Genomic DNA, 26,583 nt, shown 5'->3' with positions numbered 1-26,583 from the left:
CTAATATGAAATTAGTGCCATCCAATTCCGCAACTCCTTTTCAGTGCTCATTTTCCAACTCTTATAGTTGCCATAAAGTATTGCTTTACTCCTGGAACTACATTGCTGCAAACCAAATACTTATGTTCATAATCCCTAACACCAATAGCATAGCTAAGGGAGCAAAGTGAATTTTATTCCTTCATCTCTTTTGCCAAGTTCCTCAAGAGTAATTCTGGAAATAATTCAAGATAATGTCTCTGTTAGGCCATTTCTGCAGAAATAACCAGGCCTTTACATGTAGAAGTTATACACAGCAGGTTCTATTTTTCTCAGTTTCCCATAGAGCTGGGCGATATGAGATTTTTTCATATCACGATATGTTTTTTTCATTTCAGGCGATAACGATATCTATCACGATATAAGCCAAATAACTATATTTGTAAGATTTAAATGTGCCGTTGCTCAAAAGTAAAATGTGAAATAATCAGCAGCTTGTTTTTATTTAAATATTTATTTCCCATAATAAGTTCAACAGGGTAGATGTACTTAAGGAACATGAGACTTTTTCAGATAAATAAAGGCAAATATTGCAAACTACACAAAAGGCAGCCACTAAAGCGTTTAAGTTTCAAAATAGAACAAACAAAACAGACTAAATTGTCAATTCCACTTAGAAACAAAATATTAATTCTAAAAATAAATCTTAGTTTGTTTTACAGAAGAACAGACAAAACTGACTAACTTTTGTCAATATCAAATAAACTGAGAACTAAAAGGAAATTCTCAATCTCTCCTTGTTGTATAGCTGAGCTTTTCAAACAGTTTTAACAGTTACTTTAGTCTGACAAAAGCCGAATGACGAATTAGCGCTTCCAGTCAGAGACTGAGGCTACGTCCACACGTACACGGGTATTTTTGAAAACGGAGATTTTCCGTTTTTGTTTTAAAAAATAATCCCGTCCACACATAAAGGCAGAAATGAAGGAAAACGCTGCTATGAACATGCCAAAGCAGCAGGTGGCGCTAGATTCCTAACCGTGCAGAAATGTTGGCCAATCAGAAGTCTAGAAGCCTCGGTGGGAAAAAGTAAACAAAGCTGCGGCATAGAAGCAGAACCGAGTCGTATGTGTGGAGGGACAGTAACTGTGTGTATATGTAAGCATTTAAACACTGCAGAGAGTAGAATTAACAGTATTGTAGAAATTCATTTCACCGAAACAATAACGTGGCGCACAGTGTGACGCATGCACCAGTTTATTGTATTTCCAGACTTGCTTTCGGCACAATTTACAGTGCACGCTACTCTGTTTTTTGTCAGACTTGAAATAGCCGAAATACCTTCACACTACGGAACTTCTATGGCTCTTCCGTTCAACAATCTCTCCGGCATTGGAACCATCATCTGTTTTCTCTTCGGTCACGCTCGGTTGATTTTTCTAGTCGGCACACTCATTTCCTCCATTACGCGCTGGCTCCATTACCCGCTGGCTGCTTCCCAAACAAACACACGTGCGGCTTGGCACTTGTGCTGTACGTAACAAGTCACGTGACGTGACGCTGCGGCTGTGATTGGTTCGGCTCTGCGCTACTTAATTTGGATTGGCTGACTTTTTTTTTTTTTTTTTTGAGGACAAGAGCGGCGAGGTCTATCGCGATAGCTTAATTTCTCTATCGAGTAAAAGTTATATCGCGATACGTATCGTTATCGTTCTATCGCCCAGCTCTAGTTTCCCAAGTATTTTCCTCTATCTTTTAGTTTTAATCTCTGTTGATGCTGCTATGTTGCTATGCTATGATGATGGTGCACAGCAGATGGCCGCCCCTCCCTGAGCCTGGTTCTGCCGGTTTCTTCCTGTTCAAAGGGAGTTTTTCCTTCCCACTGTCGCCAAAGTGCTTGCTCATAGGAGGTCATATGATTGTTGGGTTTTTATCTGTATGTATTATTGTAGGGTCCACCTTACAATATACAGCGCCTTGAAGTGACTGTTGTTTTGATTTGTATAAATAAAATTGAATTGAATTGAATTGTAAGGACTGTGTCCTCTAGAGTCAAATTAAAACAATACTTCATTTGTTTCCCAATCACTAACACAGGCCTCGTCAGCTCTTCGTGATATATTCCAACTCCAGATTTCAGAAGAACCAAGCACAGTAATGTCCTTGACATGAAAGCAATAATTGTGTTTCATGTGGAACAATCAGCCTCTTATCTTTAACTGGTTCTTAGTGTTTGTCCCATCATTTTAGAGAGCCAAAAGTCAATGTCATGCAATGCAACATGATTTAGAGCAATCATTGTTATGATGGCAGAGGGACCTGCTGTCTCAGAGGCACTTAAATTAAATCCCATTGCTGATGGATGGGAATTATTTGATTATTGAGGGATTTAGCATTGTGATCATCTTCTTCAGTGCACTAAAGCATTATTAATGGGGGCTCATAATGCAGCTAAACCCTGACCCAGAGGCATCACAGGAGAAAAATCCTTATATCAATCATAATTTCAGATTATTTATAGCATTCTTTGGGACCAACGGCAACTACAATATGGACTATACACATTTGTGCTTTCATTATTTCAAGAATCTACTACTCTGTTATAAATACACTAGCAGTGAAGATAAACCAGATCAAAGAAATACCAAAAAATATAGAGCTGCTGTAGTATCTCTCAGCAAGAATGGACACTAATGAGGAAAAAAAGATGGAGCCTCTTGTTCCAGATATGTTTTTCTCAGCTTCACATAACAAAGCACAGCATATATATTATCATCACAGTATGCTACAAAAAAGTATACAGGCCAGAATGTAAGCATTTTGCTACTATAGCACACCTAAATCTTAGGCTAAATTCCTGACAGTCAAGTGGCATTGTCAATAACGTAGGTGCCAAATTTATTGGGGTACACAGTTTGCTATTAAAAGCAAACATCTGTAGTGCTCCTTCTTTGCATGAAGTCATACTGCTGCTCACTGATCATCACCTCTCTGCTTAACCTAGCTTCAACAACTTTCCGATATCTTCATGGTGTGTATAGCTCTGTACAGCACTGTTGCTCTTGAAAATCGGTACCAGTAGACTCTTCTCCATTTCTCAGAAATCCTTCCACTCACCAGAATAGGATTAAACAATCTAATTAAAAAGCACACATCTCCATACCTCAGCAGGTATGTAATCTGGACCTACTGCCTTTCCACTATTCATGATTAGGGATGGGATTAGGTTTTATCCGATACCGGTGCCAAATCGGTACTTTTGAAACGGTGCCGGTGCTTAAACGGTGCTCGAACCGGTGCTTAAAGAATGGAGAACACAAAATTGGTCCAAAAACCTCTCATGTTCAGCTGGTTTTTTTTGTAAAAAGATAACAATGTTAGCCTTTTCTGCAGCTATGGGGCATATATGGCATCACTCTTGGCTGGAAGCAGTGCTTAAACAATGGAAAAAACACAAACTTAAACCCTCTCATGTTTAACTGTTTCCCACTTTTTCTTTGGTCATTTTAGCCTTTTTGGCCAGGGTGAAGGGAGTATCTGCCATCAAACAAGAAGACAGCCGCATGTAGCTATGATGATGTTTGCTAGTTCACCTTACATGCATTAATGTAATAACGTGGTTAGCCTACTCAACGTAAATTGCACACGAACAACATGAAGCTACTCACGCAGAGAAGAACGGCTGCTGCTGCCATCATCATCTGTCATCATTTCTGCTACACTGGCAGGGCTAGGGGCCAGGACTCTATTCTTCGGGTTTTTGGGGGATGTTGCTCCGGGTCCGATAACTGGCAACCCACCCGACGTGCACAGTGTGAGGTCTCGCAGCAAGCTATCAAATACGGCGCATTTCTCGGCTTTTAAAAAAAACGCTATGCGTCGCCAGGTGTTTCATCGGATTTGAGGTGTTACCTCCTTTGACAGTATCACAGTATCAGCTTAAAGCACTTGTTGCAGGCTGCTGAGTTTGCATATTTTGCTGTGAAGTACAGCCAGACTTTTGACCGCTTCGCCTTGGACATTTTTAATCTGTAGCTCTGCTCTAACAGAACGTACGTACCTGGCCCCGCCTACTATCCTCGGAAACGTAAAATGATTGGCTAGAAGTGTATCACAGCTCAGGAAAAAAAAGCACCGAAATAAAGCACCGAAATGTGCGCTGCTTTTCGGTCTGGTTACTACCGTTTATGTCAGAACCGGTGCCATCATGGCACCGGACACCGGTACCCATCCCTATTCATGATCTTATATAGGTTCTTCCATGTCCTCCTACTTTGCACTTTGTGATTCACTAACTTTCCTCCAGCTGTCCACTTTTCTCTTTCTCTCTCGCTCTCATTTTCTTCACTCTGACACTCAACACACGCGCTTCACTCACTTGTACATTTCCATCTCTATCTTTGATCACTCAAACCTGCTGCACATCCATTAACTATTACACATATAAATATTTTATATTTTACAGCCATTTAACATCTTTAATAACATTATTTGATAACATCTGATTTGATTTTAAATTACACTGAAATGCACTACATAGAGCCCTGTACACAGCAATGTCAGATTAACTTGTGGGGTCTGCTAACAGTTGGCGGGCTAGCAATAGCAGACCTTTCTTTGTAGATGAATGTCCATGTGTCTGTGCTGAATGTCAGTACTCACTGCTTTGAGTGGTTATATGTCAGTTTAGTCTATATAAAGGCATTAATTTTCTCCATGAATGATACTCACAAGCCAACAAGCTAGTCTCTAGTACTGGGATGCTACAGGCATCAGTCTATTTAATAGTAACCATAGTAGTAATTTTTAAACACCTATAATACCACAAAACTTGGCACTATGGAACTAGACTATAAGTTTAATGATTGAAAAAGTCAGCCCCCCTCCTCGCTTTAATATTACTGACAAATGGCCAACTAAACATTTTTGATCGTAACACTTATTTAATATGGAAGGTACTTCCGATGTTCAAATGTCACATGTGGCTTTTCACGTAACAGCAAGATTTCTCATTTCTAGAAATATGGACAAATTTATTAAACCCCCCAAAATATGACTATCCAGAGTTGGGACCAGGAAGCAGAGTTGCAGTCTTACACGCTTCTCTGCAGCTTCTCTCCTCCTGCTACCCCCCCAAAAACCCATCTCCATAGAGACTGTGTCAGCTTCCAAAAAAAAGACCAAAAACAAACTAAAAACCAGCAACAAACAACTTAAACATAAACAATCACAAAGAAAGAACAATACAGTATCCACATCTGAACCAAAGAGTAAAACAGTGAAATGTGGATTATTAAATATTAGGTCTCTCTCCTCCAAGTCTCTGTTAGTACATGACTTAATAATTGATCAACAAATTGATTTACTCTGCCTTACAGAAACCTGGTTGCAGCAGGATGATTATGTTAGTTTAAATGAATCAACACCCCCGAGCCATTCTAACTACCAGAAATCTCGAAGCACAGGCCGAGGGGGCGGTGTGGCAGCAATTTTTCACACCAGCCTATTAATTAATGAAAGACCAAGACAGACTTTTAATTCATTTGAAAGCCTGATGCTTAACATTGTCCACCCCAGCTGTGAAACTCAGAAACCAGTCTTACTTGTTATCATCTATCGTCCACCTGGGCCTTACACAGAGTTTCTGTCTGATTTCTCAGAGTTTTTATCTGATTTAGTTCTGAGCTCAGATAAAATAATTATTGTGGGTGATTTTAACATCCATGTAGATGCTAAAAATGACAGCCTCAACATGGCATTTAATCTGTTATTAGACTCAATTGGTTTCTCTCAAAATGTAAAAGAACCCACCCACCACTTTAATCACACTCTAGATCTTGTTTTAACATATGGCATCGAACCTGAACATTTAACAGTGTTTCCTGAAAACCCTCTCCTGTCTGATCATTTCCTGATAACATTTACTTTTACAATAATTGATTACACAGCGGTGAAGAGTAGACTTTATCAAAGTAGATGTCTTTCTGAAAGCACTGTAACTAAGTTTAAGAATATAATCCATCCACTGTTATCATCTCCAATGCCCTGTACCAACACAGAGCAAAGCAGCTATCTGAACGCTACCCCAACAGAGGTCGATTATCTTGTTAATAATTTCACCTCCTCACTACGTACGACTCTGGATACTGTAGCTCCAGTGAAAACTAAGGCCTCAAATCAGAAGTACCTGACTCCGTGGTATAATTCTGAAACACGTACCCTAAAGCAGATGACTCGTAATCTGGAGAGGAAATGGCGTGTCACAAATCTAGAGGATCATCATTTAGCCTGGAGAAATAGTTTGCTGCTTTATAAGAAAGCCCTCCGCAAAGCCAGAACATCTTACTATTCATCACTGATTGAAGAAAATAAGAACAACCCTAGGTTTCTCTTCAGCACTGTAGCCAGGCTGACAAAAAGTCAGAGCTCTTTTGAGCCAACCATCCCTTTAACGTTAACTAGTAATGACTTCATGAACTTCTTCACAAATAAAATTTTTATCATTAGAGAAAAAATTACCAATAATCATCCCACAGATGTAATATTATCTACAGCTACTCTTAGTACCATTGATATTAAGTTAGACTCTTTTTCTCCAATTGATCTTTCTGAGTTAACTTCAATAATTACTTCCTCCAAACCATCAACGTGTCTTTTAGACCCCATTCCTACAAAACTGCTCAAAGAAGTCCTGCCATTAATTAATTCTTCGATCTTAAATATGATCAACCTATCTCTAATAATCGGCTATGTACCACAGGCCTTCAAGCTGGCTGTAGTTAAACCTTTACTCAAAAAGCCATCTCTAGACCCAGCAGTCTTAGCTAATTATAGGCCAATCTCCAACCTTCCTTTCATATCAAAAATCCTTGAAAGAGTAGTTGTCAAACAGCTAACAGATCATCTGCAGAGGAATGGTTTATTTGAAGAGTTTCAGTCAGGTTTCAGAGCTCAGCACAGCACAGAAACAGCTTTAGTGAAGGTTACAAATGATCTTCTTATGGCCTCTGACAGTGGACTCATCTCTGTGCTTGTCCTGCTAGACCTCAGTGCAGCGTTCGATACTGTTGATCATAATATCCTATTAGAGCGATTAGAACATGCTGTAGGTATTACAAGTACTGCGCTGCAGTGGTTTGTATCATATCTATCTAATAGACTCCAATTCGTGCATGTAAATGGAGAGTCCTCTTCACACACTGAGGTTAATTATGGAGTTCCACAGGGCTCAGTGCTAGGACCAATTCTGTTTACATTATACATGCTTCCCTTAGGCAGTATCATTAGAAGACATAGCATACATTTTCACTGCTATGCAGATGACACCCAGCTCTATCTGTCCATGAAGCCAGATAACACACACCAATTAGTTAAACTGCAGGAATGTCTTAAAGACATAAAGACCTGGATGGCCGCTAACTTTCTGCTTCTTAATTCAGATAAAACTGAGGTTATTGTACTCGGCCCTGAAAATCTTAGAAATATGGTATCTAATCAGATTCTTACTCTGGATGGCATTACCTTGGCCTCCAGTAACGCGGTGAGGAACCTTGGAGTCATTTTTGACCAGGACATGTCCTTCAACGCACATATTAAACAAATATGTAAGACTGCTTTCTTCCATTTGCGCAACATCTCTAAAATTAGAAATATCCTGTCTCAGAGTGACGCTGAAAAACTAGTTCATGCATTTATTACTTCAAGGCTGGACTACTGTAATTCATTATTATCAGGATGTCCAAAAAACTCACTGAAAAGCCTTCAGCTAATCCAAAATGCTGCAGCAAGAGTCCTGACAGGGACTAGAAAGAGAGAGCATATTTCTCCTGTTTTGGCTTCCCTTCATTGGCTTCCTGTTAAATCCAGAATTGAATTCAAAATCCTGCTCCTCACATACAAGGTCTTAAATAATCAGGCCCCATCTTATCTTAATGACCTTGTAGTACCATATCACCCTATTAGAGCGCTCCGCTCTTGCTCTGCAGGCCTACTTGTTGTTCCTAGAGTATTTAAAAGTAGTATGGGAGGGAGAGCCTTCAGTTTTCAGGCCCCTCTTCTGTGGAACCAGCTTCCAGTTTGGATTCGGGAGACAGACACTATCTCTACTTTTAAGATTAGGCTTAAAACTTTCCTTTTTTCTAAAGCATATAGTTAGGGCTGGACCAGGTGACCCTGAATCCTCCCTTTGTTATGCTACAATAGATGTAGGCTGCCGGGGGATTCCCATGATGCATTGAGTTTTTCCTTTCCAGTCACCTTTCTCACTCACTATGTATTAACAGACCTCTCTGCATTGAATCATATCTGTTATTAACCTCTGTCTCTCTTCCACAGCATGTCTTTATCCTGTCTTCCTTCTCTCACCCCAACCGGTCGCAGCAGATGGCCGCCCCTCCCTGAGCCTGGTTCTGCCGGAGGTTTCTTCCTGTTAAAAGGGAGTTTTTCCTTCCCACTGTCGCCAAAGTGCTTGCTCATAGGGGGTCATATGATTGTTGGGTTTTTCTCTGTATCTATGAAGCGCCTTGAGGCGACTTTTGTTGTGATTTGGCGCTATATAAATAAAATTGAATTGAATTGAATTGAATATACTTAAGTAGTTCAGATGTTCAGACCATCTCTGAATGTGTTTATGCCCACATTTGTTTTAGTGACAGCTCAAACAGTGCAGGTATCCACAAGTACATAGCTTGTGTTTGTTACTAGCAGCAGCAGTAGGGTAATATATTATGTGCTCCCTTGGCACTAACTAGATGGTGATGTGTTTGTCTGTGTATACACTCTGAGCTTTCCGTGAAGATAGGCTATTTTCTGCCTATGCACAGTAATGTGAGCCCAGGTCAGCAGAGCCCAACAAAACTGCTGTGATTTCACTTGATGAAGCACACATACACACAAACAGAGAGAGAGAGAGAGAAAGACACACAGAGAGATTAGCAGAACTAGAAAAACTACAGTCCCTGATAAACAAGTGTAACCTGTGCAAAGTATGATAAACAGCCAACTTGAGCTACATCAGGGGAAAATGTCTAAATTTGTAGTGAAACTGATAAATTTATGGGATATCACACTCAATAGTAATGTTAATCAAGATGAGCCATTGTTGGGGATTGAGTCTGTTTAACTCTGGGACCATTAACAGATGAATAATGACAAAAAGAGGCCTTTCTCATTTCCTAAATCGCCTGCTGTGATGTAAAAGCAACAAATCCTTTTGCTGCAATTTCAGCCAGAAGGATGTAATGAAATATCCAGTAGGTGTACATAAATCACAACAGTTAAGTGATCTTACTCTACCTGCTCCTAGGCTAATAGCTTTGCCTATTTACAGGCAACAGAATTCGAAAAAGTGACAGTGGCAGGAAATAAATTACTGTACTACTTTAGAAAACTAGGCTTCATTGAAAACAACCTTTTGTAAAAATTTCTGAACAAATGATGGAAATCTGAGAAACCTATATTAATTTCAAGGAGATTGTAATGATGGCGACAAACAGAAACAGGAGACGTGTCTGGATAAGAAGAAACAGGGAGAAATTAAGTGGTAATGAGCTATTTTCTCTTTCTTAGTAATATAAAAAAAATGAAGTTGACAGCTTTCTTTGGGAAGAATGGTCCAGAGACAGCGGACTTCAACGAAGATAGTCTGAATCGTTAAAGTACACTACAAAAAGACATTGAAATTCACAAAACTGATTTTTACAATCTGGACCATAGTCAGTAATGTAATACCAGTGGTTGGGGTTTTTTTTGTTGCCACTATTATTAAATTAAATTACTAAATCCACCACATATAATTTTTGTAAAATGAAATTCTGTAACCACACATGTACAGCTTTTACAGTAAAGATTTATGTAAGTATGTCTTAAGTCAGGGCAGTAGTTCATGATGAAAAACCACCAGTTCCCAAACAGGAAAGGCCTGATTTAGAAATAGAAATGGACAGAAAAGGATGGGAGGAGAAAGGATGAGCAGATGTAGGATGGAAAAGAGATGCAGTCCCGGCTCCATCTCTCCCTCCTACAGTCAAGATCTCTGAGAGACACAAATTACATTCCAGTTTGACACCAAAACAGGCCAAGTCGACGTTATGCTCTGATGCCTTGCGTCAGAGTAAAAAACACACACACACAGTCACACAAACTGTCTGCAGCACAGTAATTCAATTAGACCAGCACTTGCTAAATAGGCTTATCTGAAGAGCGCAAGCTTGTTACATGACACCCTTAAGCCCCTGTCTCTGTGTGTGTGCGTGCATGCATGTGTGCATGTGTGTTTGTTTGTGTGTGTAAGACAGAGAGAGACAGAAAAATATAAAAAAGGGCTGAGAAACCACAAAATGTGAACAGATATGAAGTCAAAATCTTCAAAAAATGTATTATTTTAATTATGTAGCAATGGATCACAATCATCTGAAGGTGTTTTACACTGTAAGCGAGATCTTGTAACAAAACCATGAAACGAAACCACACCTGATGTAGTTCTCCCTGTGTATGGCTCGATTCTCCAGCTTCTTCCTAGAGTCATGTTAACTTAATGAGTGAAAGGTGTGAATGTGACTGTGAATGATTGTCTTCTCTTTCAGGCCCGGAACAGACTAATCACCTTTCCAAGGTGCAGCCCGCCTCTCACCCTATGACAGCTCGGACAGGTTTCAGCCAGAAGGTGGCGGAGCACCATTCCAGATCATCTCAGCCCAGCGTTACCCTACTTCTCTTACTAATAATTGTAGTTCTACTACAATATTGAGTGACTATTTGGTTTTGGCATTATAGTTATATATGACTATATACAAGTGATTCAAAACTTTATTACTAATTGTAATTATCTGAATGTTTTTTAAAGGTATACTATGTAATATTTTGAGGCTAAGAGAAAAAAGAGAATGTTGCACTCCACTGTTTGTGGAAGCTGTCTTGTTTCCCTGGAATGGATATCACCATCACCATTCTGTCTCATTTCTGGATTTTTGATTGAACTAAAGTTCAATCAAAAATCCAGAAACACATTACATAAAAGTTATGAATTGATTTGCATATTAGTGAGGAAACTCAGTATTTAATCCCTGCCTCCCACAGATTACAATCAATAATTCTTTAGGAATTTTGTGTACAAAGCACACCTGTCCACAGAATCAGTTTCTTCCATTCCAACCTCTCCACCACCATGAGCAAGACCAAAGAGCTGTCAGAGTACATCAGACAGAAAGAAGACCAGGCTGGAAGAAGCTTTTTGAGAAGTCCATGCTACTCATCTGGTGTTGTCATTAAAGTAAAAAGTAAAGCAAACATATTCTAAGATATTCTAACAGTCTCTGAGTTTCTGTTGTCAGAAACTTGAATTTTTAACTGAAGAATCCAATACTGATGCAAAACAGAATAATCGCCAGTAGTGATCTGAGACCTATAGACCTCACTCTATCTACCAGGAGAACAGTACCTTCAGGACTGTTCAGTATGTGTTAGTTCTAGTACATGATTCAGCTCATGGTTTGTTAGAATGCCAGTATTTTTTCTGCACACTGACATTAGGGTTGGCTGTAACTCAGGAGGTAGAGCAGGTCATCTACTGATCGGAAGGTTGGCAGTTCGATTCCTGGCTCCTCCAGTCTGCATGTCAAGTATCCTTGGGCAAGATACTAACCCCAAGTTGCTCTCCAATGCATCCATCAGCGTATGAATGTGTGTGAATGTATTTAGAAAGCATTATCTATAATGAAAGTGCTTGTGAGATTGGGTGAATGTGGCATGTTGTATAGAGCACTTTGAGTACTCCGGGAGAGTAGAAAAGCGCTCTATAAGAATCAGTCCATTTACATTCTTGGAGAAGCCAGTTTAGAAAGTGATATCTCTATTCTTCCCCCAAAATTTGGAAATCTTCAGATGCTCCTATTACTTAATTCATAATTTTTCTCTTTAATTAGAGAGCTTTTTATGCTTGTACAAATAATTGTGTGTTTATGAAATGGGGATGCATTTAAGGGTTAGTGTTTAATGTTTGCATTGCGTGCACCTGTGGCTTGTGTCTGTGCATGTAGCTACAAGATATATATAGATATAGATAGAGAGAGATAGAGAGAGAGAGAGAGAGATATATAGATATATACTTATTTACACACACATCCAAAGTTGTGTGTGTAAATAAGCTTGTGTGTGATTATGTGATATGCAGCTGTGAATGTACCTGTGTGTATTGGTATAGCTGTTTCCATGATTGGGTCTCTGCCACGCATGCTTCATTCAAGATAATAGTTTTTTTTTTAAAAAGCACAGAAAATCTTCTGATCCCCTTCTGTGCAAGAACAAAGACTTTGTAACTAACCAACCGCCATTAGACCGTACTTTGGGTTCTGGCTATTTACAGAGCCTAATGAGTTTGGCACACTCATTTTTCCCATCTGATTCAGCACAAATATAACCTGAGTTGACAGCCAGACCAGCTGGGCTCAATATAACAGCTCAAACCACTAAACAAAAGGACTAACAGAGACATCCTACATGTGTCTATCTCAAACCAAGCAGATCCTTCAACTTCTTTTCATTTCTTTGGGGAGCAGAAGAGGGAGATAAATCTTGTGACTAGGGCATGTGATGAGTGAAGATTATGTAATGTATATAGTATTGAAAACCCTGTGTTTTAAACATGCTCTGGGCCAGCATGTGATAGCATGATAGAAACATGCATAACACTGCCCCCTGGGTTTTACTGTGCACAACACCGTGAATACTGGATAAGCATGCTCTTATTCTTGCTCATCCTCAAAGTGAGGTACTGCCTTCAGGTTTGGAAAAGTGAGACTCTTGGGCCATTTGGGTCAGCTGGAAAGAGAATTTGGTGTTTGCTCCCTGCAAAAGTTTGCTGACCATGTCAAAGCTGTGGAGGGCACAGTGTAAGGGATCAAAATGGGACCAGGGAGCAATCTGAAAAAGCTGTTACTTGTCCAGCTGTCTGGACAAGCCTGGGAAGAATGGGAACAGGATATTGGCCAAATAAAATCAGGTAAGATTTTTTCTAGGTAATTCTTAGAGCTTTTTGATCATGCCTCATACTCCAGAAAAAACAATTGTATGGTCCCACTAGCTCCAGAAGAGCTTTGTCAGAACAGAGAAAAATAGCACTATTGGATTTCACAATAATAACAAGCTCGCTCAGGAGATAGCAGAAGGAGATAACAGATTTAAATCCTGTGCAATAAACCAGGGGCCAAAATAGAGCTGTGGATGCTGGATGTACATTTTATCATTTCCTAGACAAAAATACTAATACTAATAATTGGTGATTGCAATTTTACTAACATATATTTTCCCCCTTTAGAAGAACTGTAACAGCCCTTTATATCTAGGACTAATCAATGAAATGATAAAGCTAGTTATGCTAAAATAACTTTTCTGTTGTCATTGTAAAGTCGATAGAACTCATTCCATCCACGTTTTGACTGATAAGACAAAAAACCACTGACAATGAGAATTGTGTCACGCTAAATCAATCATGTGGTTGGAACAACACATGTTTGGGCTGCTGCATCTGTGCCATTGAGCTTGCTAGGAGCATGGGCAAGATAAAAGACAAAATAACAACAAAAAACCTTAATGAAAATTTAACAACCCAATGGATGCAGCCCAAGGCTCATAAGACAAGGATCCTTATTTGCTGAAAAGATGGGTCTAAGGAAGTCGGTAGTGTGGAGATATTTTACTACTTAAGGTCTGCCAAGAAATCAAAGCACCATACAAACTGTGTCAAAAACATGTTCCTAGAAAGGCAGGTAATACCAAAATATATTTTTTTCTATCTGAAGCATTGCCAACATGCTTTTTTTCTCATTTTCTGTTTTCTTTTTGGTGCGGCCATGAATAAATTTGAACATTGCACAGTTGATTGTTTAGCTGCAGAATGCAATCCGTGCATAATTCCCAGAAATTTCCTCCCGTACCGTATGACATAAAAAAAACCACAGCGATATCACAAATGCAACAGATTTTTTTTTCATGATTTATGTCATGAATAAAATATTGTGATGTAAACATGACTAAATGTGGAACATGCCAAGCACTGTCAATACTTTCTAGATGCACTGTATATCCCTCAGAATAACAATGAATATTTACTGAAGCACAGCTCTTTTTTCCCCCTTTGAAATAGTGTAATAGGTGCTAAAAGCTCACTGTCCTACCTTAATAAAGATGCCATAACTGCTACAGCCCACATCTGATTTTATATGATTAAATTTAAAATTGTATCATGGCATCTTCTACCCATGCAGTATGAACGAAAATAAAATCACTATCAGTGAATAGTTGCAAATAACATATCTTTAAATGGCATTAAAATATATGACGAACTTTAAACTTGAGTATATTTATACCCAGTTATGGTTGATTGGTTGATTGAATCTTTATTTTGAACATGTTGAAAAAGTACAACAAAATAGAATTAAAAGAGACAAATGAACAAAGAAAAACAAAAGGAAAACGAGCAACCACAACTCCAAATAACGTTCTTGTTCTAAAAGGAGCAGGAAGAAGCATAAGCTTATTTAATCCCACCCCTTTTCCACTATCTAGTATCAATAGACTACAGAAATACCTCATTGCAATTACATTATATGTTATGTGTAATTTTTTTTTTTTTTTTTTTTTTTACAGTTCATTCAGTGTCATTTGTCATGATAAAGTACTGTATCTAATATCATTTAATGTGTATATCTCTACAATTGACATACCTCAATTACAGTCCCAGTAGACAGCCTGAGGGTCACATTACATAGACACCATATACTGATACCAGCATAGCAGTGCTACTATAAAGGGTGAAAATTACATAGCGCCTAGTCAATTATTTAGTGCACCAAGACTGGAGAGCAGAGAGCATATTGATGTTAATGACCTCAATTTGTAAAGGTGCTGGCCCTTGATGGAACCTGCTTAATGAAGATTTAGACTGGCTGTGTGTAAGTTTGCAACAAGAAGTGAAGAGCTTCAGTTAAGAATTTGTATTATCCAACTGCTATAGTCCAAAGGCATGAAGTAGACAGAAAGGAGACAGCACAAAGGAAGCAGAAGCAGAATGAATGAGCAGTAGAAGAGATAGATGATCTTAAAGAATAAGAGGATAAGAACGTTGCAGTGATCATTTCATGAACCAATCAAAGAAAAAAAAGTAGAATGAATAATAATTCTTTTATAAAATAACCAATGAATTATTTCTACTAATACTAAATAAGTCCAAACATATCCAATTTGTAGTGCAGCAACAACACTTGGATGTCACAAGGAGCTAAAACTCTGGATGTTCTTCTATCATACCACTTGAGGTAGAATGGGCAGCAAGTGCAGGTGCAGCCAACAGTCTGTAGTGACTGAAATATTTGTAAAGAATTATTTAGTTAGCATAGCATCGGTTATTAATGTATATATATATATATATATATATATAAAACACCCAGCACGCCCCTGCGGGCGGTTTATCCTTCAAGCTCGGGTCCTCTACCAGAGGCCTGGGAGCTTGAGGGTCCTGCGCAGTATCTTAGCTGTTCCCAGGACTGCGCTCTTCTGGACAGAGATTTCCGATGTTGTTCCCGGGATCTGCTGGAGCCACTCGCCTAGCTTGGGAGTCACCGCACCTAGTGCTCCGATTACCACGGGGACCACCGTTACCTTCACCCTCCACATCCTCTCGAGCTCTTCTCTGAGCCCTTGGTATTTCTCCAGCTTCTCGTGTTCCTTCTTCCTGATATTGCTGTCATTCGGAACCGCTACATCGATCACTACGGCCGCCTTCTTCTGTTTGTCTACCACCACTATGTCCGGTTGGTTAGCCACCACCATTTTGTCCGTCTGTATCTGGAAGTCCCACAGGATCTTAGCTCGGTCATTCTCCACCACCCTTGGGGGCATCTCCCATTTTGACCTCGGGACTTCCAGGTTGTACTCAGCACAGATGTTCCTGTACGCTATGCCGGCCACTTGGTTATGGCGTTCCATGTATGCCTTGCCTGCTAGCATCTTGCACCCTGCTGTTATGTGCTGGATTGTCTCTGGGGCATCTTTACACAGCCTGCACCTGGGGTCTTGCCTGGTGTGATAGACCCCAGCCTCTATGGATCTTGTGCTCAGAGCTTGTTCTTGTGCTGCCATGATTAGTGCCTCTGTGCTGTCTTTCAGTCCAGCTTTGTCCAGCCACTGGTAGGATTTCTGGATATCAGCCACCTCCTCTATCTGCCGGTGGTACATACCGTGCAGGGGCCTGTCCTTCCATGATGGTTCCTCGTCTCCCTCCTCTTTCTTGGGTTTCTGCTGCCTGAGGTATTCACTGAGCAATGTATTCTTGGATGTTCCTTGTCTCATCCTGGACTGTGGTGCTGACACTCACCAGTCCCCGGCCCCCTTCCTTCCGCTTAGCGTACAGCCTCAGGGTGCTGGACTTGGGGTGAAACCCTCCATGCATGGTAAGGAGCTTTCTTGTCTTTATGTCAGTGGTTTCTATCTCCTCCTTTGGCCAGCTTATTACCCCAGCAGGGTATCTGATCACGGGCAGGGCGTACGTGTTGATGGCCCGGATCGTGTTCTTACCATTCAGCTGACTCCTCAGGACTTGCCTGACCCTCTGCAGGTACTTGGTGGTTGCAGCCTTTCTAGCGGCCTCTTCATGGTTCCCATTTGCCTGCGGGATCCCCAGGTACTTGTAACTGTCCTCTATGTCTGCAATGTTGCCTTCTGGTAGTTCAATCCCCTCAGTTCTGACTACCTTCCCTCTCTTTGTTACCATCCGACTACACTTCTCCAGTCCGAACGACATTCCAATGTCATTGCTGTATAGCCTGGTAGTGTGGATCAGTGAATCGATGTCTCATTCACTCTTGGCATACAGCTTGATGTCATCCATGTACAGGAGGTGGCTGACAACTGCTCCGTTCCGTAGTCGGTATCCGTAGCCAGTCTTGTTAATGATCTCACTGAGGGGGTTCAGGCCTATGCAGAACAGCAGTGGGGACAGAGCATCTCCTTGGTAGATCCCGCACTTGATGGTAACTTGTGCTATGGGCTTGGAGTTGGCCTATATATATATATATATATATATATATATATATATATATATATATATATATATATATATATATATATATATATATATATACGTACAGATAACACACACCAATTAGTTAAACTGCAGGAATGTCTTAAAGACATAAAGACCTGGATGGCCGCTAACTTTCTGCTTCTTAATTCAGATCAAACTGAGGTTATTGTACTCGGCCCTGAAAAGCTTAGAAATATGGTATCTAAGCAGATTCTTCCTCTGGATGGCATTACCTTGGCCTCCAGTAACGCTGTGAGGAACCTTGGAGTCATTTTTGACCAGGACATGTCCTTCAATGCACATATCAAACAAATATGTAAGACTGTGTTCTTCCATTTGCGCAACATCTCTAAAATTAGAAATATCCTGTCTCAGAGTGACGCTGAAAAACTAGTTCATGCATTTATTACTTCCAGGCTGGACTACTGTAATTCATTATTATCAGGATGTCCAAAAAACTCGCTGAAAAGCCTTCAGCTAATCCAAAATGCTGCAGCAAGAGTCCTGACAGGGACTAGAAAGAGAGAGCATATTTCTCCTGTTTTGGCTTCCCTTCATTAGCTTCCTGTTAAATCCAGAATTGAATTCAAAATCCTGCTCCTCACATACAAGGTCTTAAATAATCAGGCCCCATCTTATCTTAATGACCTTGTAGTACCATATCACCCTATTAGAGCACTTCGCTCTCGCTCTGCAGGCCTACTTGTTGTTCCTAGAGTATTTAAAAGTAGAATGGGAGGGAGAGCCTTCAGTTTTCAGGCCCCTCTTCTGTGGAACCAGCTTCCAGTTTGGATTCAGGAGACAGACACTATCTCTACTTTTAAGATTAGGCTTCAAACTTTCCTTTTTGCTAAAGCATATAGTTAGGGCTGGACCAGGTGACCCTGAATCCTCCATTAGTTATGCTGCAATAGACGTAGGCTGCCGGGGGATTCCCATGATGCATTGAGTTTTTCCTTTCCAGTCACCTTTCTCGCTCACTGTGTTAACAGACCTCTCTGCATTGAATCATATCTGTTATTAACCTCTGTCTCTCTTCCACAGCATGTCTTTTATCCTGTCTTCTTTCTCTCACCCCAACCGGTCGCAGGAGATGGCCCCGCCCCTCCCTGAGCCTGGTTCTGCCGGAGGTTTCTTCCTGTTAAAAGGCAGTTTTTCCTTCCCACTGTTGCCAAAGTGCTGCTCATAGGGGGTCATATGATTGTTGGGTTTTTCTCTGTATCTATGAAGCGCCTTGAGGCGACTTATGTTGTGATTTGGCGCTATATAAATAAAATTGAATTGAATTGAATTATGTATATATCAATGTATGTAGGTAACCAAAGTGAGGGTAATTAAAAAAACTATTTATATGCTTTTAGAGATAAACACCTGAGCACTGATAGTTTGAAGGCCCTGTTGTATCTTATTATTTACACAAATAAATATCTTATTTAGGGCCTAAACATATTTAAAAGCTCATAAAAACTTACACACATCACAGGTGTGCTGAAAGCTTGTGTCTCTTAAATGGGTAGAACAAGATGCCTCTGCCCCACCGCTGTGTTTCATGTATATGTATGAAAATGCTGGACTCGAAAGGCAACAGAAAGTCATTTTGGCACCATTTTTGTGACTTTTTTGGGATGAGGCCAGCTGCATATTTGGTCAGATAATACTTTGTTTGGCTTATTGAAGAGTGTGTTGTTGATTTCTTCACCATAGTGTGTATAATCCAGATTCATTCACTTTAAGCTTCAGCTTCCCTGCAACTCTTCCTGCAACAGCATTTCCCTCTGAATATCTACAAAGAGCATTTAACTTCATTTTAATGCCAAAAAACTCATTAAGTCTCAATTTGGAGCAAATTAAATCTTAATAAACTAAATCAGCATTTCTGTTCCTGCCTCCTGAATTTAGTCTCCTGCAGCTAAAATTTCAGCTATGGTGACATCCGTGTTCTTAGTTAAACCATTTATAACCAGACCGGGTTTCATAGCATCCGACTCATTTTTCAGATCGATTTATTTTTTTAGGTCTATGCATCTTTTTGTTACTTGCTATTCTCTCTGAGAGCTAATAGACAGAAAACTTCTGAGGAGCTTGTGATTTTCTATACTGTAAATTCTACCAAAAGCATATGCTTTGTTCTCTTTCATAGTAGGATGTGTGAAAAGTTGTGCAGCATCTCAGTTTACAGTACAGTACATCCAGCCACTATTGTTTCCTAGTAATAGCTGAGTCAGGCATCCTGTGTCCACCTAAGGTACAAAGCTATTTCCCATGGTCTCAGCTGTAATATAGAGCACTTCCACTCAGCACAGTAGAAATCATTACTGATGCTAGACTACCACAACACAGTATTTATACAGTCATGTTTCAGTAGGAAGGGTCATGTGCACTTTGTAATGTAGTGCTAAATACAAAGACCTAACTGCAACCTTTAATGTTGTCTTACAATGGCAAAGTGATAGTGTGCATCATACTTTTTAACTATTGTTTAAAATAACAGATTGAAAATACACAAATTAAATCAAGAACACTTCATTTTGTTCTACTTATACTAGTGCTGAACTAGTATGTCCTACAGCAGCCATGAGCTTCATTACTGAAGGCTAGAAACAAGGATCTCCCGGGAATATGAGGATTTTTAAGACAGCATTTGCCATTTTTTATGTAAACGAGCCACTGCACAAGCAGACAGACATAGAGCATGATAAGATTTGTCACTCCCCACTGTGTCACGTGTACGTTTGACAAATCACACTTTCCTTATTTATATAGCCCTCATGCATATTTTCAAATTAGTTATGTTCCCTCTTATTTTGAAAGGTCAGTCGCTGCTAAGCCCTGTCCATCACAACTTTTAATCCTGGCAGTGAGAACTGTGTATAAAAATAGATGTCTGTTTGAAACAGTTGTTTAGTTCAACCTTGAGAAATAAAGCTGAAAGACTGTACTTAAGTCACATCTTGATTGTTTGATTTAAATTCTACTACGGTGATGTACAAAATTATAAAAACATGTGCCATTGTATTTCATATACTTGGTGGTATCTGAACTGTCTACCCTGATTTAAAATGTGGCCAATTTCTGGTGTAAGATCGCCGTCTTCTGAACCTATTTTAAGACTGAGCCACTTCAGTATGGTTCTAACCACTTCCTCACTTGCCTCTGCAGTTCCCTCTGGTTCTCCTACTGTGTGTCAAAACCTAATTTCATTTTGGATGTAGGGAGGCAGGTTTGGGCAGGAGATAAACAAAGATTGTGTTATGGCCTAAAAATACATGATTTATTCATGAACTCTATGTTTTTTACAGCACAAGTGATATGCTGTAATATGAGGCAATATTCTTCTTCAGATGTTTTAGAATAAAACAGTCATAGTTTGTGTTGACAGTCTAGCCCAAGAATTCACAACATACAATCCTGTGAAATTAGAAAAATCATGAAAATGGCCTGGGTTGTACAGACATGTAAAAAAGTAATTTAGAGATTAGATAGAGCCAGTTGCTGCAGATCAAATGCATTTGATTAGTTGATCAACAAGTGTGACACCCCTCTGTCAAATCGTTTTGGCAGTTTGATCATCTGGAGTATTCAGGTGTGTGTTAATACTTTCCAGAAGAAGGTCAGACTGTAGTAGACTCCTTGAAATTCCAAAAATCCAGAGACTTGCATCTCAGACCCTAAAATCCTCAGATAGTATGTAAATCTTAAAGTTCGTGACAGTGCAATTAGAAAAAGACTGAGGAGAAAGCCTTTTCTCTCTAAAGAGAACATGGCAGCATCACAAAGGTTTGCAAAGTTGCATCTGAAGAAACCACAAGAGTATTCCTTTGGACAGACAACACTAGAGCATTGTGATTTGCTGGTGTGTCCTTGGGATCATTGTTCTGTTGCATGTCCCAGCTTTGGCAAAGCTGTCAGACAGATGGCCTCATATGTGACTCTAGAATACAAAGCTGCTACTACAGAGGAGATCATGCTCCACTCATTGACTGCAGAAGAGCATTATGGAAAAGTTAAAGCTCACTGTGAAAGATTAAACTAGTCACTTCCTGCATTTTAAAACAAAATAAGAAACATTTGAATAAATTATTGTGAAAGTAAAAAAAGTTCATCATCTTGTCTGCATCTGCCTGTAGCCTCTCTCATATCTACCATTTACGCTTTTTCGTCTCAGTCTGCAGCTCTCAACATCCTCAGCTTTGCTCTTCAGACCTTAAACCATCTGATTGTGGTGCTCTGCTCGAGTTTATTCTGCTTGCTCGGATTAGTCGTCCACTCTCTGGATACTCTGCTCAGTTCAGCAACAGTTCCCCCACTGCTCTGCACAGCCAACAACCATGGCTCAATATTCCATTTGCAACTCAAGTCCACGAGCCGCTACGTAATTATAACAGGTGGCTAATGCGGCTAATGAGTAACTGCTAATAGTTAAGGAGCTAAATGTGCATGTGCACCAGCCAGGTTAACATTTTTTATAACTATTTATAAATGAATGTTTTGAAAACATTTATTGACCACTAAAAATCATCCCAAAGTGTAGTTCAATATCATGAATGTTAAATACTTCAACTGTTAGTGAGGGGAGGAGCTGAACGCCCGTCTGTCTGCAGCGGTGCAGCTAGAAGATATCGATCGTTGCAAGTGAACACTGTAATATTGTATGAATTGAGTGATTTAATTTAGTATCAATTAATATGTGAGTATCGATTTTTTGGACCACCCTAGTTGATGTGAGCTTGTTGTGCCGATGCTCTTTTTCACATGCAAAGCCGACACTCAAAAACACAGAGAAACAACTAAACCAAAGAGTCACAAGGGAGGACTTTGGAATATTTAATGGAAGCCAAAATTAAGTCAAGCTTAAAAGCCAAGCCAATGCATTTCAAATCCGCTCAGCTGTTTCAAAGAATGTCATGAGTCCTTTTGCTGTCAAAAATTGAAGGGGCCTGTGCAGTGTGCATGTGGAAAAATTCCACGTGAGCGTTTCAGAAGAGCTGAGCAGCTGTCAGATGTGAGCTAATAAAAATGAATGGGTACAAAGTCACACTTACCTGTGTCCCTGCATGCATACTACACTATATATACATGCATGTTAAACTCTCTTTATTTGTTTCCATGCCTAAATACTGTCTACTCATCCTTCAGCTGTCACTGTGTGCGCATGTGCATCCAAACATGTATGTGCGACTATAATTGTAGGTCTAGCTCATAGGCCACGTCTAAACCTAGCTAAGTCCTCAGCAGTTTCTATGAGTTAACTCAGTCTTGTGTTTCCTTGAACCAAGGTCATCCATTACTGTGACTTTACACTTAAGAGTTTGGGAGTACCACAGCATAGAAAGTCCATGAGCAGTCCATTAGTTTGTATAATCTTTTATACTGAAAGATTATAAAATAATGAGAATTTATCTCTACAAATTCTCACTTCCATTCTCCACTTCCTGAACTGTTTTGATATTGCATCAGTTTTTGGTCAACTGAGTTATTGTTAATAAAAGTATTACATGTGCTTCTTTCTGTTTTTTAATTATATTAGCAACTAAAAGCTTGTTGTTATAAATACAAACTTCCCAGAGAACACTGGCAAATAAGCCGTAAGTTAATATTTTTTCATTTAACTTACATTGAAAGGCTCAACTTTTTAATATATGTAAAGATATACAAAAATGAATCTGAATCACAAATAATATAAATGAAAGGTGGAATATGGGAGTAGAAGCCTGGTTGAAAATTATTAAAATGGTCAAGTAAAAAAAAGCATTAGATCAAATAGACTAAGGTGTATTTACATAACAAATCTTCTATATGCCTATTAGGTTTTAACAATCTGAAGGAATACGTTAAAAAATAATATACTGAGATGATGGCAAACAAATACTAAAGCATTGATATCAGCTATGTAGTTCCTTTACATATCTATATTATTGCTAATATATACTGTAATATATCTATATCACTGAAGAACTTCTGCATGGATGCAAACTGCATTTCGTTGCCCTGTACCTGTGCATGTGCAATGACAATAAAGTTTAATTCTATTCTATTCTATTCTTTATCTTGTTGCTTTAATAGGCACACCGCTAACATGGACTCCAAACAGTAAACAGTTTAATAATAATAATGGATTGCATTTTTATATAGTGCTTTTCGGGACCCCTCAAAGCGCTTTACAATACCACTATTCTTTCACTCTCACATTCACACACTGGTGGAGGCAGCTACAGTTGTAGCCACAGCTGCCCTGGGGCAGACTGACAGAGGCGAGGCTGCCATATCGCGCCATCGCCCCCTTTATCATCATTAAGTAAAGAAATGCAATAAATGTATATTGTTGAAAACATTCAAATGTTTGTATGCTTGTTGTGAATGTACGGCTCATGTAATTGATAAAAATATCTCTATTTGGTCATTATTAGTACTTGCTTCCACCATTTTCTAGTTAGATAAAACAATATGTTAGTGCATCTCTCTATAAATGTATAAGTGTTCATTTATGTGTCATAAAATGGTTTATGAATGAAAAAATACAAGATAAGAGTTACCATGTGCCTACCGTTGTACAGACTCTGGTGGTGGGGGGCAATCTCTTCACCCGCTGGTCTCCTGTGACTTCCATCCCTGCCAGGGGAGCCACTACTATACTTCCCCTTGCTGTGCTCCACCCCTGGGCTCTGATGATAGTGATAGTGGTGCCGTATAGACTCTGGACTTCCCACAATCACCCGCCCTTTTCTCAGGTGCTCAGGTGTGCCCATTGCTACCTGCTTGGCTTCAGGACTCCCAGCCCCTGCTGAGTTTACCTGCCGGTGTCGCTGACTCAGATCTGGGCTGGACTTAGCTGAGCCCTTGTCACTGCCTGGAGATGCCTGTCCTGACATCAGTAGCTGTTTCTGTGCTAGTAGGTCAGAGCTGCAGGGTTTGGAGTGGGAGCCACAAGGTAGCCTGGTAGGAGACTTGCTGTGTTTCTCTGGGCTGTGTCCTCGAAAGCTGTGAAGCTCTAGGTTGGTGAGGGAACCTCCACGGGGCCGGCAGGACTGGGGAAAGGTGTGGTACTCCGTGGTGGAGCTGCGCCTCCTCCCGCTGAATTCACAAACATCTCTCTTTTGTCCTGAAGAGCTGCATCTTGAGCCAGATCCAGGGCTTGAATTGGAGCCAAGAGGGGAGGGTTTATGGTGAGGGTTATCTGGGCTGTCTGTGCTCCCTGCGCTGGAGGTGCTGCTTCCATCGCCAACATCCCGCAACAGGCCTGGTGTAGGCATGCCACCGCCCAGCTGAGACAGGCTACTTTGACTGTCAATGGAGCTCCTGCAGCCAGGCCCTCCCTGACCACCACCACTTCCCCCTGTGCTTGCAGCCACAACTGTGGCCCTCTCCTCTTCTAACATGAGGCACACCTCCTTAAGCTCCAGGTTCTCCCGGATCACCTCCATCTGCCGCTGCTCCAGCTCCTTAAGCTTCTGCAAATAGATAGCCACTTCCTTCCTCATCAGGCCAGCGCTGTAGCGACCCAATCGCTGCCATTCCCGCGACACCCGCTTCCCTTTCTGCCGGTCGTCATCCAGGAAGCAGCACAGGTCCCTCAGCTCCTGGTTGTCCTCCTGCAGTTTCTGGTTCACGTCCTGGTTTACACAGAGCGCGCGCACACACACACACACACACACACACACACACACACACACAGAAGCACATAGAGAGATTACATAGTCATTCCTGCTATGAATGAAGCTTTGATGAAAAAGATTACGTGTGTGTGTGTGTGTCTCTGTGTGTCTCTCTGTGTCTCTGTGTGTGTGTCTGTGTGTGTGTGTGTGTCTTTAGCTTCTGGACTATTAGGGAGGCAGGGCAGAATGATGGACAATTTTATCTATTCTTCAACATTTTATTGGTTAAAGGATAAAATGGTTTGTCAAGGACGCAACCAATAAGTAACCACTAATGAAACTGGAGCTTCAGTCAATGATAATTGGCAGTATTAGTCTACCAGCTCCACTAACTGATTTTTTAGTGCAGAAAATTTAAAAAAAAAATGCATTACAAAATAGTTTCTCAGAAAACCTGTTCTAAGTTAATATGTTGTTTAGCACATAATAATAAACCATAAAACAGAGGTACAAGGTACAATTTTCCTTTTATTAATGTTTCCAAATTCCTGCATGGAGAAGCAACAGGTTTAATCTGCTTATTTAAAGCTAAATTTGACCTTAAATCTACCCCTGTAACCTGGCCGTATTTCTTCTCATGCAGAGCCCACACTTGTTTCAGTCAGTAGGCTGTCTACACATAGTCTACACATTGGAAGAAACCCCACACGGGCCCTGGCACAGCCTGGCTCCCCGGGATCCCCTTCATCAGCACCACCCGACCTCACCTTCAAACTCCGTATCTCGTTCAGGTGTTGTTGGAGTCTCCGGTTCACCTCCCGCATCAGATTGCCGTGCTCCACGATGACGCCCCTTTTTTCTGCTTCTGCCCTCCGCAGCCGCCTCACCAGCTCCTCTTTACCCCACTTCAGCAGCTCCTCATCGGGTATTTTGGAGATGTCCTCTGCTGGTCTCTCTGCGCTTTTGGACTGCTGCTGTGCGCTTTTCTCCATCCCTTTAAACTCCGGTGAAGGTAGACCGGGAGGTAAAACAAAGTGTTGTGTCTGATGAATTTCAGAGCAACCAAATCGAAGCTTTCAAATGCACAACTCTGGTCCAAACGTAACTCGGGTTCCCCCCACCCACCCTTCTTATATCTGTGGAATCACATCGCTGTCATTGCGCCTCTTTCCCACGCCCATGCTGCAGCTCTGATATCCACCCGGTGCTCTGCTGCTATATCACTGTCGTTAGAGCATCGTTCCGCATCCTGCTGCGTCTCTGGTTAAGCCCTTGGCCGGCTTGGCGGGGCGGTTTCTCTCCAGGTGCATGCCGACCGCTTTGCGCACTCCCGCTGCTGAGCGCGCACTACCTCAGTCCGACCGCCGGGCGGAGGGCGGAAAAAAGAGGAGGATGATAAGAAGGGGGGCTCCAAGGAGAGGTTGCAGGTGCATAGCCGAAGAGCCAGGATGATAAGGTGTGATAGTGTGGAGAGCCTCTCTCGTTCTACCATCACTCGCTTACTCGCTCTCTCCTTGTGCCTCTTGGTTTGTTACGCCATCTGCTGGAGTTAGATGTGAACAGTGCTGCACTCTGATTGTTCAAAGTGACGGGCTGCTTCTATTTTTAGGTTCGTTTATAATCAGGGCAGATAGCACTGATCATGGTTTGCTCTGATATTTATGGAAGCGTGACCTCTCTTCTTAAGGATAGCAATCACTAAAAGGGGAAGAGTCAATCCTCATTTCCAAAAAGTGTCACTGCCAGATTGTAAGCTAAAAATACAACTCCCAGGAGCATTTCCAGGATTTTTATAAATGAGATGATACCAAAACCGGTCAGGAGAGGGCCAAGGAAAATAGAAAAAATCTATATAAATAAATACAGTAAAAAGAACGCACACCCTCTTTCATTTCCAAGGTATTACATATCAGGAGATAATAAAACATAGTGTCA

At 40.6% G+C, this 26,583-nt stretch overlaps 1 protein-coding gene across 2 annotated transcripts in view; it reads right to left on the bottom strand.

Moving 5' to 3' along the window:
* The window catches only part of LOC147315462 (uncharacterized), a 51,430-nt gene extending 25,311 nt beyond the window's left edge, over positions 1–26,119 (bottom strand). Inside the window, exons 1-2 of one of the 2 annotated variants that reach the window (XR_015124352.1) lie at positions 25,416–26,119; positions 23,590–24,666 (exon numbers count right to left, since the gene is read on the bottom strand). Coding sequence is in view for 1 of the 2 variants with exons in the window: in XM_086258280.1 (XP_086114406.1) it covers positions 23,601–24,666; positions 25,416–25,640 (1,291 nt within the window). In the remaining variant the exon portion in view is untranslated. The remainder of the gene's footprint in view (positions 1–23,589; positions 24,667–25,415) is intronic. The other variant, XM_086258280.1, reaches the window with a different exon arrangement.
* Positions 26,120–26,583: the final 464 nt, after the last annotated feature.

Source organism: Aulonocara sp. 'chitande type north' Nkhata Bay, linkage group LG13 (genome assembly GCF_057382095.1).
Source record: "Aulonocara sp. 'chitande type north' Nkhata Bay isolate Kocher_YH1m ecotype deep benthic linkage group LG13, A_spYH_male_GT1.1, whole genome shotgun sequence".
Taxonomy (NCBI): domain Eukaryota; kingdom Metazoa; phylum Chordata; class Actinopteri; order Cichliformes; family Cichlidae; genus Aulonocara; species Aulonocara sp. 'chitande type north' Nkhata Bay.
The sequence above is the reverse complement of the archived record's forward strand: the minus strand, read 5'-3'. Positions and strand labels throughout refer to the sequence as shown.